Source organism: Homarus americanus, unplaced genomic scaffold, assembly GCF_018991925.1.
Source record: "Homarus americanus isolate GMGI-L3 unplaced genomic scaffold, GMGI_Hamer_2.0 scaffold34345, whole genome shotgun sequence".
NCBI classification, from domain to species: domain Eukaryota; kingdom Metazoa; phylum Arthropoda; class Malacostraca; order Decapoda; family Nephropidae; genus Homarus; species Homarus americanus.
Window position 1 is genome coordinate 600,198 of NW_024736072.1, and position 22,473 is coordinate 622,670.

A 22,473-nucleotide genomic window follows, 5' to 3' on the forward strand; every position below is an offset into this window, starting at 1 on the left:
ACACATGCAGTAGGTTTTTTTTTTTTAATATATATGTATATATTTTTTTTTTCGAATTGAACTTTGTTTTTATCAACTTTTTAATCTTAAATGTAAATTATAGGAAATTCTGAGAGGGTGAGAAAATAATTTAGAAATAGAATGATTGTGACTAAAATAATAAAGACAAAATAAGTAAAATGGAGAGAGAGGGAATACAAAACTAGTACTGTATAATAAGACTTTTATACAAGGAAAAAATATAAAAGTAAATATCCCTGAAAACAAAAAATGCAATAGAAATTAATTAGAAGATGAATTCAATATTATTTTATTATTAATTATTCACACACAAAGCACGTCATTAGATACACGTAAGTGATAGTAACATGTCACAATACCTCAAGGGAGTGGAATGATAAGGTCGTTAACAGTGAAATGTAACGTAACAGCGACCAAAACAAGCATTAACGACCATCTGAACGACACAGAAAACGACTTATGATTTAGGAATGATTTATAGACATACCTGAACTAGCTTAAATGAGGTATATGGATTTATTAGATATAAAACAAATAAATAAAAACGTCAGAAAAATTCACGTCATGAAGGCAGTGTAAATTATCAAACGAAATCGTGAATAAAAACGACAACCATTATGTAAATATCTAATTATAAACGACAAATATACAGTATATGCACTCCTAAAACGACGACCCAAGAGTAGCGACGAGAACGAACTCAACGACACGTATAACATAACGACTGACTAAAGAACTACGGCAAAATAATTACGTGGCAACGACACTTTTGATGAATTATATAGACGACGGAGTGACATAATGAATCTAAAATACAGTGACATTTCCGGCTGATTTTACGACAACTTAGAGTGAAACAAGAATACTCTACGACACGCTGAAATATCTCCCACAAAGACGGATTGGAATATATTTTTTTTAACAACGACGGTGTTTATAAATATCTCTCAACTATAGGCCAAAACAAACAAACACACACACACACACACACACATACACACACACACACACACACACATATACCGAATTTCCCGCGCACAATGTAAACGACAGACCGTGAGCCGCGCAACGACGAACAATATACACTACCAAAATGTGGTTATAGGGAAACACTGCAGCACCTTAGCACCTGAGATGTGCTTATAACAACAGGCACTGAGATATATATACCGATGTGTATAACAAATATTATCATGACTATACCGAGATAGTGTACCTGTATATCTGGGGGGACATGATGGTGTGTGACGTCAGGGTTGATAATTACGTACGGTACTTAATACTGACGTGGGGAAATATAATCAATAACAAGAGACTGAAATAACGTAAATATACAGGCTGGGAGTGTGTGTGTGTGTGTGTGTTCGCGCGCGTATAAATCTGACGGAACACGAAAAAATACGCCAAAATATGACATATATTGCGATAACTCAAACAAAAACAATAGAATTAATTACAACACAATTAGGTTATATCCCAGTAAATACCTGCTCATGAAATTAATTAATATAGTCTCAAATACACTGTAGATAGTGAAGTTCCTATATTATAACACGGGCATACATGGTGATACAGGACTTATTAATTAAATGAATTATATAATGTCATTCTGGTGAAATATAGCAGTGTGAAGGTTTATTGTTGTGTGGTTACCTGCCTCACCTGTCTGTGTAGTGATCCCGTATAGAGACACTTCTATCTCTTGTGGTTTACTGGTTGCTGATGGAGTAGTGTTATTATTAATCTTGTTATGCACTTATAGACCTAAGGGATTATAGCGCAGTTTTAACATTATAACATCAACGACCCGATAGTGACCACTTAAAATAAAGAGGTCACTTAAGCTCGGTATAACTCTTAGTATTAATAATCGTGAAATAGCAAAAATAATAATATAAATAATTTAGACATAATATTCTTGACCAAAAAAAATAATAGCACTGTAATAATAACGGTCTTAAGATAGGTATTATAATAATTTTGTAATAATAATGTTCATAATAATAATCATAATAAAAGTAATAATGACCCCAAAAAATTAAAAACAATATAAAACAACGGAATTAAAAATAATAAATTAATGCGACTAATAACAACAACAATGACAGAAAGGAAAAATGATAACGAGAAATCCAGTCCTACAGGTATACTATAACTGGGTACGACCACGCGGGTCTGTCATCACCTGAGACGTCATATATTACCGTATAGTACAAACAGGTGCGTTGAAGTTAATGTTGAAGTAATATGGGGGTGTATTGAAGGTATCAGGGGTGTGTTGAAGTAATATGGGGGTATATTGAAGATATCAGGGGTGTGTTGAAGATATCAGGGGTGTGTTGAAGTAATATGGGGGTATATTGAAGATATCAGGGGTGTGTTGAAGATATCAGAGGTGTGTTGAAGTAATATGGGGGTATATTGAAGATATCAGGGGTGTGTTGAAGATATCAGGGGTGTGTTGAAGTAATATGGGGGTATATTGAAGATATCAGGGGTGTGTTGAAGTAATATGGGGGTATATTGAAGATATCAGGGGTGTGTTGAAGTAATATGGGGGTATATTGAGAAGGTATCAGGGTGTGTTGAAGTAATATGGGGTATACTGAAGATATCAGGGGTGTGTTGAAGTAATATTGGGGTATATTTGAAGGTATCAGGGGTGTGTTGAAGATATCAGGGATGTGTTGAAGTAATATGGGGGTATATTGAAGGTATCAGGGGTGTGTTGAAGATATCAGGGGTGTGTTGAAGTAATATGGGGGTATATTGAAGGTATCAGGGGTGTGTTGAAGGTATCAGGGGTGTGTTAAAGTAAATATGGGAGTATATTGAAGATATCAGGGGTGTGTTAAAGATATCGGGGTGTGTTGAAGTGAATATGGGGGTGTATTGAAGATATCAGGGGTGTGTTGAAGTAAATATGGGGTGTATTGAAGATATCAGGGGTGTGTTGAAGATATCAGGGGTGTGTTGAAGATATTACAGTTGTGTTCACGACAAATATATTCTTACGTAAAGTCGACATGTAAGTCAATTGAGATGTATCATAATATTGTATAAAGAATGACCAGAATGATATATTATGACTCCAGGATGATATACAATTTGTTCGAAATTGTACGTGGAAATTGCAGAAAAATATATACAGTGATAAAATGTCTTATTTCTCCCAGACAGCCTGAGATAACATAGCTTAATAATAGTGAGAAACAATATAGTCAAAAGAGATACAGATAATAACAAAAGTAATATAGTCAATAAAGAATAGTAAAAATATATCTAATAAATAAAATTCAGGAAATATAGACAATAGGCATAATTAATACAGCCAATATAAACGAGAGGTAATAGAGCCAATAACAAATTAGAAATAATATAGCCAATAAGAAACTAGAAATAAATATAACCAACCAATAACAAACCAGAAGGAATATAGCCAAACAAGCCAGAGAACTATTACCAATAACAACCATAAGTTATATAGCATAACATAAGAATATAGCCAATAACAGTACGGTGATATAGACAATAGTAATAGAAGTAATATAGCCAACAAGAGGCTAAAAGTAATATAACCAAAACAAATAATATAGAAGTACATGTTAAGACAACCCTTCCTCTCCCCCTTCCTTCCTTCGTGGTAATCCATAACAGGAGCCGGAAATAGTATATACATTAAGACAGCGTTAAATGATGTATTAAGATAGACTGAAATGATGTATTAAGATAGAGCGAAATGATGTATTAAGATAGACTGAAATGGTGTATTAAGATAGACTGAAATGGTGTATTAAGATAGAGCGAAATTATGTATTAAGATAGACTGAAATGGTGTATTAAGATAGACTGAAATGATGTATTAAGATAGCCGTAAATGATGTATTAAGATAGCCGTAAATGATGTATTAAGATAGAGCGAAATTATGTATTAAGATAGACTGAAATGGTGTATTAAGATAGACTGAAATGGTGTATTAAGATAGCCATAAGATGATGTATTAAGATAGCCGTAAATCATTTATGTAGAAGCGGGAAAAACTCAAAACAACAGCCTATATAAGTAACAACAGCCTATATAAGTAACAACAGCCTATATAAGTAACAACAGCCTATATAAGAAACAACAGCCTATATAAGTAACAACAGCCTATATAAGTAACAACAGCCTATATAAGTAACAACAGCCTATATAAGAAACAACAGCCTATATAAGTAACAACAGCCTATATAAGAAACAACAGCCTGTATCACAATTATTCTAAATTATTCATAACATCCCAATTATAGTATACATAAGTTCCTAAATTATACATAACCTACATAACCACGTCCCTTAAGTTATATAGCAACCCTAACAATATATAAGAGCTTCCCTAATTATACATAAAATCATACCTAATTATACTGTACATGACATCTCTAATCATACATAACATCCCTAATTATACTAAACAACCCTAATTATACATAAGAATAACCCCTAATTATCCTTAACAACATAAGAGTTATACATCTTAAAACATCGCTTGTGTCAGATATTAACACTTAACTACGTGACGTATAACAGCCATACATAAATTAATGCATAACGAAGGCGGTAAATCAAGTCTAATTATAGTTTGTGTTGTTTAATTTACAACGACAGTCTCAAGCACACAGTAACAAGTGGCCGAAATGACACTCAAACTAACTTCTTAAATCACCTTGTTATACATTTATTAAACGACACTTATAAAATGCATGACACGTTGATATACGTTACACGACCTTTTTACATTAAGTAAACGACATCATGATATTTAGTAAACGACACTTTGATATATATTACACGACACCTTGATATATATTACACGACACCTTGTTATAAAGTAAACGACACCTTGATATAAGTTAAACGACACTTTCATATGACACCTTGATATGAAGCAAATGACAATTTATACTAATTAAACGACACCTTAATGTGGGTTCAAACGACACCTTGATATATAGGTAAACGTCACCTTAATATAAAATAAACAACAATCTTGATTAACGAGACATCTTGCTTAATTGATAAAGAACATCCGTAGTCCCTTGGAATCAATACCAGAATTAACACGAATTAAGACGTAAAAATCAGCGACACATCGTGAGGAACACATCAAGAGAAGAATTATCCTAAATCTTAAGAAAAAAAATACAGGCTGCAATAACGAAAAAATAATACGTTTTTAATCAGGAATAACACTGAACAGGTGACGCCGGGATTATACACGCACGCACACACACACACACACACACACACACACACACACACACACACACACACACAATAACATACAATAACAATAACCAAAAAACAATCGACGTAAACACCCCAAGATAGAAAATAACAAAGAGATGCATAATTTCATATCACTCGAACTGACAGCATAAATTATCCTTTAACGAGAGTGGGTAATGACATCAACCGATAGCTTATAATAATGTACAGCAACACCATTATATGACGTGGTACTGTAGACGCCTTAAATGACAGGAAGATAGAACGTGACACGACAGCCAATATTATCGTATAACAACAATATGAAGTAATGTGAAACGACAGCTCGAATAATAATGAATAACGGCAGTAAGGGATAGCATTAAACGACAGCCAAAATTGACTTCCAATGACGACAATAATAGCGTCTTAAAATCCCAGCTAACGACAGCAAGAAATAAGTTTAAACCACAACATAGATTAACACAACAATAAATATAAAATTAAAGTAATATAAAAATAATTGAAACGACGTCGAAAAATAATACATCAGAATAAATATTTCATAAGAACGACAGGACACGACAGATTAACTCATGACAGCTTAAATTTCCGTAGAACGAAAATACGAAATAACATAACACGATCACCAAGAAAAATATACAACGACAAGAAATAATATCACAAATTACTGTATATTGATAGCAGGGAATAATTTGAAACGACAGCTTGAAATCTTATACAATAACAAAAAATCAAAATTAACGACAGCGTAAAATTGTATATAACAACAACCAAATATAACAGGAAACGACTGGCTAAAAATCTACGCATAGCTACAACATAAAATAACACAAAACGACTACTATAAATCATAAAATAGCGACAGCAAGATCTAACACGAAACGACAGCCATGATATGCATTGAATGGCGGTCGACAATAACAGGGTTCACGAAATTTATGACAGTAAGGAATAAGATGAAACGACAGCTTAAAGTAACACAACGACATTACCGCCTTAAAGAAAGCTTCAAATAACACAGTAATTGTGCATAAATAACAATAAATAACATGCAGTAACTTACAAACGACAATCAAAACGACAGGAAAACACAGTTTAGAAATTCATATACAGAAAGAAGAAACGACAGGTTAGAACGGCTTGCAATAACTCAACGACAGCGTAGAAATACCATACATTGACAGCCTATAATGAACACAGCGACAGTAAGATATAACGTGAAACGACAGCCCAACAAAACTGAGTGATAAGAAATAGCATGAAAGTCTAAATTAACAAGTAACGAAAAATGACTTACAACGACAGGTAAAATAACAAATCACAAAGAGAAGAGTTAACAGGAAACAGCAGTTTAAGGCGTCATAATAAAACAAAATTAAAAATAACACCAAACAAATTGAAATAGAATATAACAAAAGACGTTTAAAAATATACGGGAAACGACAACCGGAAATAAATTAAAGGATAAAAAAATCAACATTAAATAAAATCTAATTATGTAACAAAAGCAAAGCGTAACAGAAAACGAAATCAGATACCGAATTCTACCTAAAAACAAAGTACCGAAACGACAACTTGAAATAATGCTCAACGACTCACGGGAAGAAATTTCAAAAATAAATTACAAAGTGATCGATAACGGCAACTAGAAACGACACATAACGAAGATACAAAACTTAAAGACAAGTCGATTATACGTGAAACGACATCGAGAACCTGAGAACGACAGCCCGTGAGAACATTACGACGAACCAGGAGTAACATAACAACAGCAGAAAATAATTTAAAGACAGACTGAGAACACACAAAAAAAATAGCAATAATAATAATAACGACAGCCCTTGAAGGAAAAAATAACACCGACGGATTGAAATAACTCATAAAGACAGTCTAAAAAATATCATACTAAGAGAAGATCGAGATAACAGAACGACAGCTTGAGGGGGTGAAGGGGGAGCAGAAAACGACAGCTAGAAATGACATAACAACAGCCCCGGGTAATGTGTGTAGATGATATATATATTGTACCGTTCAAGGCCAAGATTCTCTCGTCAGTATATATGTGGAATTTTCCTCATAGCTGGAGATGTTAGACCACAACTTGCTCTCTGGTTTAAACTACAGCGTAAAACTAACATTAAAATCACCGTGAGACTCTACCTTAACTAGACACGTTCACTTAGTACCAGATAAAGATGGAGCATTTATCTTTGTATAGGTTTAGGAATTTGATCTCTGCGCCGCTCTACCTATACGGCCACAAGTTACTGTTTATTTTTTCCTTAATAAATTTATGTTTTATAGTTTAAAGGTAATATTGTTTTTAGCGTGATTACTGAGGGTGAGGATGTCAATAGTGTGAGAGAGGACCGCCAGGGTGTTGGTATATTTCTACCCTGCTGTTACCCTTTGTTGTGATGTATACTCTAAGTGCGTTAAATAATAATAATACTAAACTAAAAATAATAATAATAATAATAAACTAAAAATAATAATAATATGAATAATTATGTTCTTGTTTGGTCATCGGAATCACTATACATAAGTTGTTATAAACGCGATGACAGTTTAGGGTGTGATGCTCTCAGCCGCTGGTGTCTAAACACATGATCTTTGTATTCTACAGTTGACTATGAACATCATCTGTCATATGTACAGTGATTTACTACGGCAGATATTGTTTAAGTGTTTGTAATTTACATAGTTATTAATGCTACGTGTACTGAATAATAACAACAATTACGGTGAATAATATTAAACACTAGTGAGTAGCCCGTCAGCTGTTGTATGGCCGCTGACCAACTTTCTTTACACAAGTACAGAACGGTCACTAACTCCAAGTACTTCACATCGTAACCAAGCTCTCTCACCACCACCCAATGTTTAATATACCGGAATGGACAAATTATGGCAAGAGCACAAATTATACCAGTACAGTACAGCAATGGCCGCCACCCAGGAAAGAGACAGTACAGTACTTGTATCTCGCTGTATACAATCAAGGTGTACAGAATGTTGAGGTCGATGAATAACACCAAGTGCGCTGGATGATATAATATACTGCATGAAGAGAGAGAATGAGGTAAATGCCGCTGTTTTACCTTCATATATTCGCGGCTTTATCCTCGTGATATGCCCATACTTTTTCATCCACTTTCATGTACTAGGCCACTCCACTTCCACCCATACGCCCTCCTTACCACTACCAGGCCGCCACACTCTATACCTACTCTGGGTTTCCTCTGTAGGCTGGAGTCGTTCCCGGCCACACCCTCACCCTCTTCATACACAAATACTGTACATTTAAATTATCTTAATTAAACTCTATATTACAGGATTTTGGAGTGTTTGATTTAATTATTACGTTAATTTCTATTATGTAAATTATAATTGAAGAGTTGTTGTGGTCTAGTTTACCATGGGGTGCTAACTGTTGCAAATCTCTTAATCTGAGGGGATGTGGTACCAGGTGTGTACAGTATCTGATAGTTTTCCCTCAGTCCACACTGCTGTTTGTTCGTATGATCAGTGGTCCTGCTAACTGGAGATGTATTACACCCAAGTATAACACATGAATAACATTCGTATACGACCATATCACCAAAATTACTCAAGAGTCTCTACATTAACTAGATACATTCACTTAGCACTAAATAAGTGACAAGATCTTTGAAGAGATTGTTAATTTCATGTCAGGTGAATGTTTCTAATTATTGTTTCACTCATTTCTATACATTTTTTAAAAGTTATTTTGGAGTCTTAAGTTTGGGTCTACCAGATATGTATATTCTTGGATCCTCATTCACAAGAAATATTTATCGTCCGAACTTTCAGAATGTGGACCTTGCCATCAACAAAACATTATCTTCATTATTCAAAATTTTATGTAAAAAGTATCCCGACTGGCGAATTGTAATTATAACATTCTTTTTGAACTGTGATAAGAATTAAGTGGTTGTACTAATTACGATAATTACACTAATTAATTCCTGCTGCCAAACAGAGCTACAACAGTTTCGGCTTTAATGGTCGGGAGTACAAGGGAAAATTATAATAAATTTGGCCAGCATGATGTGGGGTAGGAGTGAGGATGCCCCCGACCACCTCGTACAAATCTTATCAGCACAACTCCACCAATTATACCGCGACCATGGCTGTCTCCCTCATCTTTATGGCAATGTAGTCCTCTTTTTCCCCACTGTTGAACCAAAATTAAAAATATGTAGGTAATAAAGGAATGTTTGTGTGTGTGTGGTGTGTGTGTGTGTCTGAGAGAGAGAAGGAGAGAGAGAGAGATAACAATATGTGCAGGTAACCCAAGTAGAAAAGATCAGTCAGCGTTGGTCTGTGTGCTGAGTGCCCAAACTCCCGCCCACCAGCTAACTTAAGCATAAACTGTTCCTCTTCAGTGAGCTCTTATTAAAATTAGTCTGCGCCGGACATTCAAAAAGACATTCTGCGTTGAGGCTGAGTTGGTGGTGTTTGTGCTCAGCGGCAACGCTGACGTGACGCCGTGGCGGTGAAGGCCAACGCTTTATGGACGAGGAACTATCTCGGAGGCATCTTTGATGACGCCACCGTGAGGAAGAATGTGTTGCTATCATGCTTCAGTAATAATGTTGTTTCTTCTTCGTATTCTTTCCTTAATTCTTACAAAATACTTTTGAATTCTAGGGCTATTTTACCTCCAGAATTAGGCAACATTTATTGTATTTCTGTATTTCAATCTGGCGTGAAACACTGTGGTCAGCACCGGTACCTATCTTTGTATTCACCTTGTGGTTCCCTACTGCCATTGCAGAATACAAAATGATATGAGATGCCTCTGTTATAAAGACGTTGTGATTCCGATCACTCCGCTGGATAATTTTTAGCTGTGATGTCATTACCAACACTTAAATTTACACTATCTATCACTCTAAGTCTTATTCTCCGCCTTGGTCAGCAGCCCCCCCCCCTCACACTACTGTTTTAAGAAGATTCGGTCAAAGATCTTTTTGAAAAAAAATTCTCCGGTATATTTTCTGCTCTTAGTGAAGGTAAACACTGGCGTTTCATAACATTTACAATATATTAATCAATTTGTCAGTTTTCAGTAAGCGGCATCCTATTTAGCTTCTGCATATTGTCAATGAGATATCTCACATCAGGAAACTCAACTAATTCTTAAAGAACAAATAAGAGATTTTATCGGCACTGCATTTATAAACTGCGATACAACAATCTGAAGTATGATGAAAGACACAAATTAGTAACCAATTAAAATACTTTCCTTCGTTACCTTTAAAAAAAAAAAAAAATGTATATATATATATATATATAGCAGAGGTAAGCTTTTACGATACACTGCTCATGGCAAGAAAATAAGTAACAAATTCTTCAGTGTTTTAATCCCCAAGACACTGCACCAGAGTGGCTGAATATTACACAGGAGCAGGAATCCATCTCCAGGCTGAACCAAGTAAGTCCAACCTTAAATTGTAATAAGGAACACCCAGCAGGATTATGGACTTGACTCCCGGCAATTAATTAATGAGATGGAAACACCTTCAAGACTTGTCCAAACTGACCGAATATTAACCCCAGATATAATCCCATTTTCAAAACATTAATCCCACAGAAGGAATCCCCCCTCAAGGGCCTGACCGAACATTAATCCCACGGAAAAATCCCCCTCAAGGGCCTGACCGAACATTAATCCCACACAAGGAATCCCCCTCAAGGGCCTGACCGAACATCAATCCCACACAAGGAATCCCCCTCAAGGGCCTGACCGAACATTAATCCCACACAAGGAATCCCCCTCAAGGGCCTGACCGAACATTAATCCCACACAAGGAATCCCCCTCAAGGGCCTGACCGAACATTAATCCCACACAAGGAATCCCCCTAAGGGCCAGACCGAACATTAATCCCACACAAGGAATCCCTCTGCAGAATGTAAACAGCACCTCACCACAACACCGCCGGGAGGGAGGGAGGCGAGGGGCGGCGGCGTACTGTCGACCGCACCGGTAATTATTAGGTTATTGGAATTGGCACTTATCACGGGAACAGCGTTTGCTTAATGACCAACCTCTGACCCGCTGAGGTCACCTGTGGATACCTCATCCCAGCTGGCGGTGTAGGGATGGTCCAGGTGGTGGTGTAGGATGGTTCAGATGGTGGTGTAGGATGGTTCAGGTGGTGGTGTAGGATGGTTCAGGTGGTGGTGTAGGATGGTTCAGGTGGTGGTGTAGGATGGTTCAGGTGGTGGTGTAGGGTGGTTCAGGTGGTGGTGTAGGATGGTTCAGGTGGTGGTGTAGGATGGTTCAGGTGGTGGTGTAGGATGGTTCAGGTGGTGGTGTAGGGTGGTTCAGGTGGTGGTGTAGGATGGTTCAGGTGGTGAGATGTTGATGGTCAGATGTTGGTGTAGGATGGTTAGTGGTGGTGTAGGATGGTCCAGGTGGTGGTGTAGGATGGTTCAGGTGGTGATGCAGGATGTTTCTGGTCGTGATGCAGGATGGTTCAGGTGGTGGTGTAGGATGGTTCATGTGGTGGTATAGGATGGTTCAGGTGGTGGTGTAGGATGGTCCAGGTGGTGGTGTAGGATGGTTCAGGTGGTGATGCAGGATGTTTCAGGTGGTGATGCAGGATGTTTCTGGTCGTGATGCAGGATGGTTCAGGTGGTGGTGTAGGATGGTTCAGGTGGTGGTATAGGATGGACTCTGTGTGTGTGTGTGTGTGTGTGTGTGTTCTACGTATCAACACTTTATCACATTAATAAGCCATATGCTTAAAGTCCTTTTTTCCTTGTCAACAGATACACCTGAGAGATCGTCCTTCCCTACACCCTGGCAGAGAGTATCCACACCCACAAGTAAGTGCCCAAAGGTTCCTATGAGCATCCACTGAGTACATCATATTAATTTATTCAGAGGTGTATCGGTCACTAGCTACATGTACACATCTATGTAACTCCAAAGGTAATATATGTATCGGTCCTGTGTACATGAGTGACATCCAAAAATTGTACATGGATGTTCCTACTTGTACTGTACACATAAGGTGAGGTATTCGATGGGTGTGTGTGTGTGTGTGTGTGCATCACTCACAATACATGGAAAGGCATCAGTGAAGTAAGAGAAGGGGGTAATTGAGGGATAGGAATGGGTAGTGCAGGAAAGGGAGAGGATGAGGAGTAAGAAAGATGTGAAGGGAAAGAGTGTTGAGAGAGGTGTACTGGTTGGTGGAGAGAAGGGGAGAGGTGAGAGGTAACGGGTGGTAGAAGAGGTGAGGGGAGAGAGGTAACGGGTGGTAGAGGGGAGAGGGAGAGGTTGGGTGGTGAGGAAGGACAAGGGACAGTCTACCTGCGCGAGCCATCACATGTACTGGGCAACGGCGACGCAGTGTCCGGCCTGACACGGGGGAGGGGGTGAGGGTGGGGAGGATTAAAAACCAGTTGCCTCTTGCAGCAGATACGTCGTTAGTTACGTTCTGGTCAGTTCCAGGTTACGTTCTGGTCAGCAACTCTAGGTTAAATCCTGGTCAAGTTCCAGATTACGTCCTGGTCAGTTCCAGTTTACGTTCTGGTCAGTTCTGGGTTGCATATCTGGCGATCCACAACCGGCATGGCCAGTCTGTCTCATCAAGACACATCTGTCACATCTACTTGTACCGTCACATCACCACGACCGTCATATCACCAATACGGTTCCTGTCGGTACCGTCACATTGTCAATATCATCACGTCATCAGTATCATCATACGTCAGTACCGTCACATCGTCAACATCACAACAACATTACCGTCACATCGTCAACATCACAACAACATTACCGTCACATCGTCAACATCACAAAAACATTACCGTCACATCGTCAACATCACAACAACATTACCGTCACATCGTCAACATCACAACAACATTACCGTCACATCGTCAACATCACAACAACATTACTGTCACATCATCTGTATCACCTCAACATTACCGTCACATCGTCAGCACTATCACGTCAACATTACCGTCACATCGTCAGCACACATCAACATTACCGTCACATCGTCAGCACACATCAACATAACCGTCACGTCGTCAACATCACAACAACATTACTGTCACATCATCGGTATCACCTCAACATTACCGTCACATCGTCAGCACTATCACGTCAACATTACCGTCACATCGTCAGCATCACAATATCAACAATACCGTCACATCAGCACACATCATTATCGTCACATCGTCAGCACACATCAACAATACCGTCACATCGTCAGCATCACAATCGTCACATCGTCAGCACACATCAACAATACCGTCACATCGTCAGCATCACAATATCAACAATACCGTCACATCAGCACACATCAACATTTATCGTCACATCGTCAGCACACATCAAAACATACATCATCGTCAGCACACATCAACAATACCGTCACATCGTCAGCATCACAATATAATACCGTCACATCGTCGACATCACAATATCAACATTATCGTCACATCATTTAGCATCATAAGATCAACAATACCGTCACATTGTCAGCACACATCAACATTACCGTCACATCGTCAGCACACATCAACATTACCGTCACATCGTCATCACACATCAACATTACCTTCACATCGTCACATCGTCAGCACTATCACATCAACATTACCGTCACATCGTCAGCACACATCAACAACACCGTCACATCGTCACCACACATCAACATTACCGTCACATCGTCAGCATCACGAAATCAACAATGCCGTCACATCGTCAACAATACCGTCGTCACACACTCAGACTCCTCACTGTCACCACGTCATCGCTGCCGTCACATGGCCTGTATCCCTGCCGTCACATCGCCTTTGTCTGTACGTCACTACTTTCACATAGCCTGTAAACGCGCCTTCACATCACTTTTGTACTTACATCCACTACCGTCACATCCTCCCTGCCGTTCCGTAACCCGTATCACCACCGTCACATATTAATCTAAAAAAATCGTTACCGTCACATAAGTGTTGATGGTCATCGCAACATTATTTCTATTGAATTATCAGTTTCCTACCGTCACATTACCGTCACTCTACCACTTTCGTAACATCCCTGGAGTAGAGGTGATGGGAACGTGGCGTCACAACGGAGTCACGTACCGACAACAATAGAGACAGGACGTCACACACACGCACTCGTCTTCAGCACATCACACAGCGCGTCACACTGTAAACAGTACACAACACGGAGCCCAAACCACCGTCACCAATACCACACAGGGTGCCACACATCGTAACCAATACCATACAGGGCGTCACACATCGTCACCAATACCACACATGGCGTCACACATCGTAACCAATACCACTCAGGACGTTACAGCATCAGCAGAGGGCGTCACACCACACGCGGCGTCACAGTAATCCCTGTAAAGCGTCACAGCGGCGGGCAGTAATCCGCCTCTCACACACCAACACAATCACCGTCGCCTTCAGTTATCACGGATTAGAGTTTGTTTACCACACCGCGCTTATACTAGTGGCTTGCTAGACATACATATTACATACACACACGTACAGTAATTATATATACAGGTATATATATATATATATATATATATATATATATATATATATATATATATATATATATATATATATATATATATATATAGTCAATATGTACGTAATATGTTATTTATATTGGTACACGGAACAATAATAGGTTTTATTGACTGGGTAAATACGTGACACTGTTAGGATACGTAAGGACTTGACGGCAGAGGGCCACCACCTGGCCACGATGCCACGTCGCCAACACTTTCTGCTTGGCAGTGCTGATGACATTTGTGGCTGTCACGCAGACTTTGTAGGTGTCGTGCAGTCGTTTAGTTGTTCTGTAGTATTTGTAACTGTCATGCAGCCTTTGTAGCTGGTCATGCAAACATTATAGCAGTCTAGTAGTATTTTGAGTCGTGATGTAACCTTTGTAGTTGTTATGTAGCTTTTGTTATGTAGTCATGTAGCCTTTTTAGTTATGTAGCATTTATAGTCATGCAGACTCTGTAGCTGGTATGTAGTCTTTGTAGCTGATAATGCAACCACAAATAAACAGTGTTTAGTAAACGAATATACGAACTAGTTAGTAACCAGAGCAACTACAGGTCGGTACACTAATTAGTAAGGCAGGTACAGTGCACACTAATTAATGATCGGAGGTACAACTGGGCCGGTGAAGGCAGGTACACGTTAGTTAATGACCTTAGGTATATTTGGGGACCAGTAACGGCAGGTAAACAGTGACATTCCTTAAGTACTCGAAGGTATACTGTACATGTGGTCAAATCGTACTTTGTATTTTTCAGACCAGCGTAAATGTATTTCAACTGCGAGCTCTAAGGTAATCACTCTATTATGTGGATGTGATTGTCATCTACTCTCTTTAGGAGTCCAGCAAAAATATGATAAGTATTTGAAACTTGAAAAAATATTCCGTAATAATCTTGTATATATTGTTTGATAAATAGGAATATAAAATATATTATCGCCTAGGTAATATTTATTTAGAATTAAAGCTTTTATTTGTGGAAAAAAATTTACTCGTAAATTCTTGCGACTCATGTAAATGATGTGTTTATCGCTGACGTTCTTCGCCAGTCACCTATGTTTTACAGGAATTACTTATAGTATTATGCGAATAATTTATTGAAAAGACAAACGATGGAGATTACATGTTTTCATTACATAATTCCTGTGATAGGATGGATCATAAGAGTATAAACTGCGTGTGTTGGCCTAGGCCAGCGGAGCCCCGTCACTTGACAGTCGCCAGGACTTGTAACGCCACTTGACCCCAGATTTGTCCCAGCGCAGGTCACTCCCTCAGAAATTCAACACTTCTCCCCATCACAAAAATCTTTTGAAAAGAGTCGGGAAAATTGATGAGAGAGAGCTGGGGTGAGGGAGTGAGTATACATAATTAAGGAATGTCTCGATGTTGCTGCTGCTAGAGGCTCCTAACGTGACCTTTGCCCCCGCCTCCCTCCTCCTGACGGCGCTTCGTCAGATGGTTCCTCCAGCGCCCTACATCACCATGCCCTTCCTTCACCGTCCTAATTTTAGTAGCAGCTACACATTGTTTATTTTGGGGTAATTTCCATAACATTTGCGGGTGGTTGAGGTGGGAGGAATATTATAATGTATCGTAAGGTTGTGACACTGAGTATTGAAGTGGTGGGGGAAGGGAGCCCGAGGGGCGCTTGAGGCCGGACGGGGAACAAGGATGAAGTATTAAGGCAGGTGTTGGGCAGCGCGTGTCCTCGTCGTGGAGGACACGCGGCTGAGGAGCAGCAGGTGATGCGGCCGCCCTGTCACCACCCCACCGCCGCCGCCGCCGCCGCTCTCACCATCGATCCAACAGTGGGAGTTCGGCAATATATCTGGGAACGTGAATGTTGATAGCGGTGCTAATTGGGAGTCTGAGAGGTCCTTTTCCCCGTGCCAGCGCCTCAGTGCCAATCTGGCATCGGTCTCGACTCAAGGGGGCGGGGAAAAATATGAATTATTGATTCATATTAGCGACATGCGCACCACAAAGCATATAAAAAGACGGCATTTTTACGGTGAGTCTCAGAGCAACACGGGGCCTTGAGGGGTCGTGAGGGGCCCCGGACCCCCTTGAGGGCCCCGAGGTGTCCCTCAGGTGTTGTTGGGGCTTACCTGTGAGGCTGCCGTAGGGTAGGTGTAGCCGAATTGGGCGTAGGCTGACATTGTTTTGTGTGAAGGCTCCAGCCTTAAGGGATGATTACAGTCCACTCCCGCGTGTAGGCCTGGTCTATCGCACCTCAGTGATGTGTACCTTGCAAAGTGTTACTATCACTAATTACACATCCCATCTACACTGGCCACCGAGCGGTCACTGGCCAACACAGTAGACACAACTGGTCACTGGTGTCCGACATACACAAGACTAACAACACACAACACGTCCTCCACTAACTCCATACAAGCGAGCCAATGGGGCGGGGCCTCGCCGCGGGAGGAGGAGTCTCGCGCACGAGGACGCGCTGGATTGGCTGACATGCCTGCCTCATCTCTCTCTTTTAACAAATCTTTTCGTTGATTGGTTGTCCTCAACCCTGAGCGCCTCCTATTGGTTACGCCTCACTGGCATCTTGGGATGGGACAGAGAATGAGTGGAACATTTCGTAGGACTGTCTGCCTAATATTTTCGACATGTGTTTGGCAAACAGAAATACACAAGTACACTGATTTTTCATGAATGACTCACTTTGTAAATGACATTTAAATTTGTGACAGGCATTAGAGGAACTTAATGAAGATATGGACAAGTGGAATAACACGACATATACAACTCCATACTGCCCATAGCTGACCACTGGGGACATGGTGACATGCACCATCCTCATGTAGCGGTCAGCAGGGACACATTTTTCCAAATACATACCATTATATTAGACACAATGGTCTTTTTATAGCTGAATTATAGCTGATATGAGATGTGATAATGTGTAGGCCAGCAGCATCAAGTGGAGGGAGGGAGACAGGAGAGGAAAGCTTTACCTGTCAGAGCGCTACACTGGCCGCCACACCACAACAACAGCCCCACCTCTGTTACACATAGGTCATCGCGCCTTTACAGTGGAAGATGCACTTTTATCTTACCGTTTTTATCCACTATTTTGAAGTTGGGGTGGAGGAAAAATACCCCAGACACGACAGAAGCCGCCTTTTACAGCCCATCTCCCCTCACACCCAGTGCACCTATTAACTGAACCCCTTACCGGAAACTGACACCATTTACAACAATAATGTGGTCACTAATCTCCCTGCTAGACATCAATGCCGCTTATCTATTACTACTTTAATATTCATCAGTTAAAGATATGACTTTTTGTTTTTACCTTTTTTATTTTTACTGTTCTTGCAAAATGAAATGAAATGTGGAGAGAGAGAAGTAATAGAGAGTGATTGAGGTGAGGTCAGTGGGTGGTGGGGAGGTGCCCACCATCAAAGGCCCTTCTCCTGCTGGTGGTCCTCTGGAGGCTGGCGGTGAGGGTCCTCCAGAAGTCAGGAGTCAGACCATGAGTAGGGCCCTGCTGCTTGTTCTTGTTGGGGGACGTCTCTCATGCTAGTATTTTGGTCCAGTCTTGAGCATCTATCAGTGCATGCAGGACACTCGACCCCAGTCACGTCGTTTATATGATAGGTTTTTTCAGCAGCCATGACGAGATGAAAGTATCCAACACTCCACATTTTTATTTTTCAGGGCAACAGCAACACCTATTCTATTTTCCCATATAAATATCTTTCTCATCTCGGAGACAGCGGGCTGGCCAAGTGCGCTCACAACCCTTCTATATTTTATACTTGCCTGTCTTCTCTTTCTGAGCTTGTATCACCGGCCGCAGGAGGGCACCCCGCCATCGACCAAGGTTCCTCTTATTCCCCTTTTCAGAAAAGTATATTTTTGGGGGGTGTTTTAACCATGCGTGTTTTCCCAGGCGTTCTTGTTCGCGTTATGTTTATATCATCAGTATTATCTATATTGATGGGGGTCTTCAGATTCCGTGTGTGTGTGTTTGTGTGTGTGTGTGTGTGTGTGTGTGTGTGTGTGTGTGTGTGTGTGTGTTCCGTTCTTCAGCAGGTTTGCTTCACCGCCGTCACGATACAGATCGATTTGGGCGTTCCTTTGTTTATATCAGAAATCGGGATCTGTATTACAAAAATTCATACCGTACATAAATATACCAAGGTGTATAATGTATGCTTTGTGTTACGTCTCAATATCAGAATCTGTATAAAGTAAATATAGTTACCTACAACACCCCGCTATAAACTCCCGGTCATCTCCCTATATCTCGCGTAAGAAGAGTCTGGCGGCATAAACACAACCTGGTGTATGATGTAAGTCACGCATGAAATTAGAATCGAGGTGACAGACTTCCTTACAACACTCATACTTGTCATAGTCTATCACAGTGTCGTGTAGATAAAAGATAGATTAATCTTATTTTGCCACTGGGTCATCACCTCGCTGCACCATCTATCATTCTTATCTATTGGATGAATTTTCCTATGGTTGCATCGCCAGAAATTGATTAGAACTCATGCGGGTATTCTTAAGTTAGTTATATTCACAAACAAACTACTAACAGGTGAGGCACAAGCCGACATGTACTCAACACATGCAGTACATAATATTAATCAAGGAAATGCACACCTTTCATACCGGTATATACTGTATATATATATATTTTTCCAAACTATGCCACTCTGAGATTTTATTTCGTTGCAATATTAATAAAGATATTAGGGGATAGACTCTTGTATTTTTCGGATTGGTGTTGAGTTTTGACTCGTAGATTTCATGGAAATAAAATGAATAAGCAGAGCGTTGTCAGTGTTATTATACGGCGACAATATTTAAATTTTCATGGAGAGGATTATACAGCGCGAATTTTGATGGGCCATGAGTTTATCGCCTCGTCCTGCAGCATCAAATATATCTAAAGCTTTTAAAAATGTGGTTTTATTTGTGGGTTTAATGCGTGTCAGATAATTACTTTAGTGTGTATGATGACGTAAACATTTATAGCTTTTTTCACCAACTGTATAATCCTTATTAATTCTGAATGGTTATTAATATATGTATGTTCTTTGTTTTTATATATTCATGTTTTTATTTATTTAATTGTTTTTAATTTTGTAGTGAAAAATGTTAGTGGTAATTGTTTAGTTATGGGAGTACAGTTATTGAGTGGCATGTTAACCTTTACACCATCAGCGTCGGGATGAAGTTACTCAGACACCCGCAATACCATACCCGACTCGTCATTGTTCTTCTAGGTGACCACTCCAAGCTTCATAGTCCATCATCCGTCATCCATACCTCACAAATACATATCCACGCCCCATAACCTCATCTTCAACTACATATCAGCCACACCTCACTACTTCACAGCCTACCACACACACACACCATCCTCATATTCCACTACACATCATCCATTTCTCAAGGCCCGTCCAGTATCATTTAAGTTCTTCACAGCGAAACAAATTCATCATCCATCATTCAGTCCTGTAATAAACGTATCTCAGTATTCAGATGATAAAAAAAAGAAGGAAAAATTAACGTTTTTTCTATAACTCTTAATTTTTATGTTAATGGAAGTGTCATGTCACAACTAAGATAAGATATCGATTATTATCTTTGTGATTATTAGTATCTAATGTGACAACAAAGTACTGTAACTTTATAATTTGTTAATGTAAATAAATCTTTTATTATATGATAACACCTTTAATATTACTTATAAGTTAATTAAAACCTTACATCAGGACTAAGATAACAGTGTTCGTTATACACAAACCGTCCAGCGGATGACCTGTACGGTGGCCAAGAGTTAGTTAAGTTATACAAGTCAGGGATGCAGTGAGGCGCTATTGGCGTGAAGGGGCCGGGAGCGCGGGGTGAGGTTTGTCTAGTTTTATTGAGCTGACATAATAAAAGATATACGTTGGAGCAGATGATAAGTATATAATTAGGTATTATATAATTATGATGTTGAATTACTGATGTAAATATAATCAAATAGTGAATTAATTATATTTTAGGTTATATAACTTTCTTGTGGTAGTCATAAAATGAGTAAATTATTTTAACTTTACAACGATCATTACGCTAGTGTGTCATATTGCATTTGTGATATTTGTTGATATGAAAGTGCTGGAATATTCAGGTGTTGTGTATACACCTGAGTCCTGTGTGAGTGTCCCCATGGTCTCAAAGGGTCATCAGAACTTCAAGCGTTGGATTGTAAATACTTATTGTGTTTGATGTTTATCCGGGTCAATTGTTGTTGTTAGTCTTATTATTATTATCATTGCAATTATTTTAATAGTTCCATTACTATTTATATAAATTTTTATTATATTATTAACAATAGTATAATAATTATATTATTATTGTTATAATTGTTACTGTTATTATTATTATAATTATTATTATTATTATTATTATTATTATTATTATTATTTTTATCATCAATACTATTATTATCGTCATCACATACAATCACGTCCAACGATCCCGCAAGTCCTCTACAGTCACCTGCAATGACACCGCGATTACAGTGATACGACCTGAGAGGCACAACAAGCACATCTCCACCAGTTGGGCTGCGTACGACCTCTCCCTCGACGACCCCTGGCTGTGAGACGGAGAGAGACACAGACGGGAGTGCGGCAGGTACTGTGAGGTGCTTCTCGGGCGAAACTTTTGATGGTCAGAACCGTAACAGCGGGGAGAGTTGGCGAGGTCAATCCACTAAAGGTTGGTTAGGTTGATTAAATTCTCTCTCACACACACACACACACACACACACACACACACACACACACACACACACACACCCGAATCTTTGGTTTCGCCTTACCAAGCCTCCGTTTCCCTGTACAAATATGAGCAGAGCCGCTGGTTTCCGACACACCCTGTTTCTGCTGTAGCCAGTGTCGGAATCCTCTTTGTTATATGACACACACACACACACACACACACGTTTTTCCATCGCTGTATTTTCTCGGACTTCTTCTGTAGTTGTATAGTTCCTGACAATTTTTATAGCGGCAATAGTTCTCTGCATTTATCTATACATAACTTTGACAACTCTTTCCTCTAGCCATAGTTTATTAAGGCCTGACGTATTACTCTCTAGTACAAGTGTTTGTTTTGAGCTTTTGTTTGCTTATAGTTTTTATTTATGAAGATGATGATTGTGTGTGTGTGTGTGTGTGTGTGTGTGTGTGTGTGCGCGCGTGTGTGCACAGCCTCATATGTCGCTCCACCACCAGCAAAATTGTATGGCTTATCAATTGTTCGACAGGTGTGAAGTATCGTCACACGCAACCGCCAGGAAATGTAGAACCTGCAAAGGGCGTGGGTGTGATTTATGTAAAAATTATACATGGGCGTGGATGTGATTTGTCTAGTGTCGTAAACGGGCGTGGGTGTGATTTGTCTAGTGTCGTAAATGGGCGTGGTTTTGATATGTGCAGTGTCGTACACAGGCGTCGGTGTAATATGTGTAGCGTCATAACAGGTGAATTCTAATGTGTAGCGTCATACAGGGATGAGGCGTGATTTATGAAGGTATTATATACGGACATGAGTGTGATTTGT

General features: G+C 39.5%; 1 protein-coding gene across 2 annotated transcripts in view; it reads right to left on the reverse strand.

The window, feature by feature from the left end:
- LOC121871899 (homeobox protein caupolican-like) overlaps window positions 1-17,226 on the reverse strand; it is a 170,662-nt gene extending 153,436 nt beyond the window's left edge. For both annotated transcript variants that reach the window (XM_042374494.1, XM_042374493.1), the window contains exon 1: window positions 16,992-17,226. In XM_042374494.1, the coding sequence (XP_042230428.1) occupies window positions 16,992-17,042 (51 nt within the window). In that variant the 5' untranslated portion in view covers window positions 17,043-17,226. The remainder of the gene's footprint in view (window positions 1-16,991) is intronic.
- Between the last annotated feature and the right edge of the window lie 5,247 nt (window positions 17,227-22,473).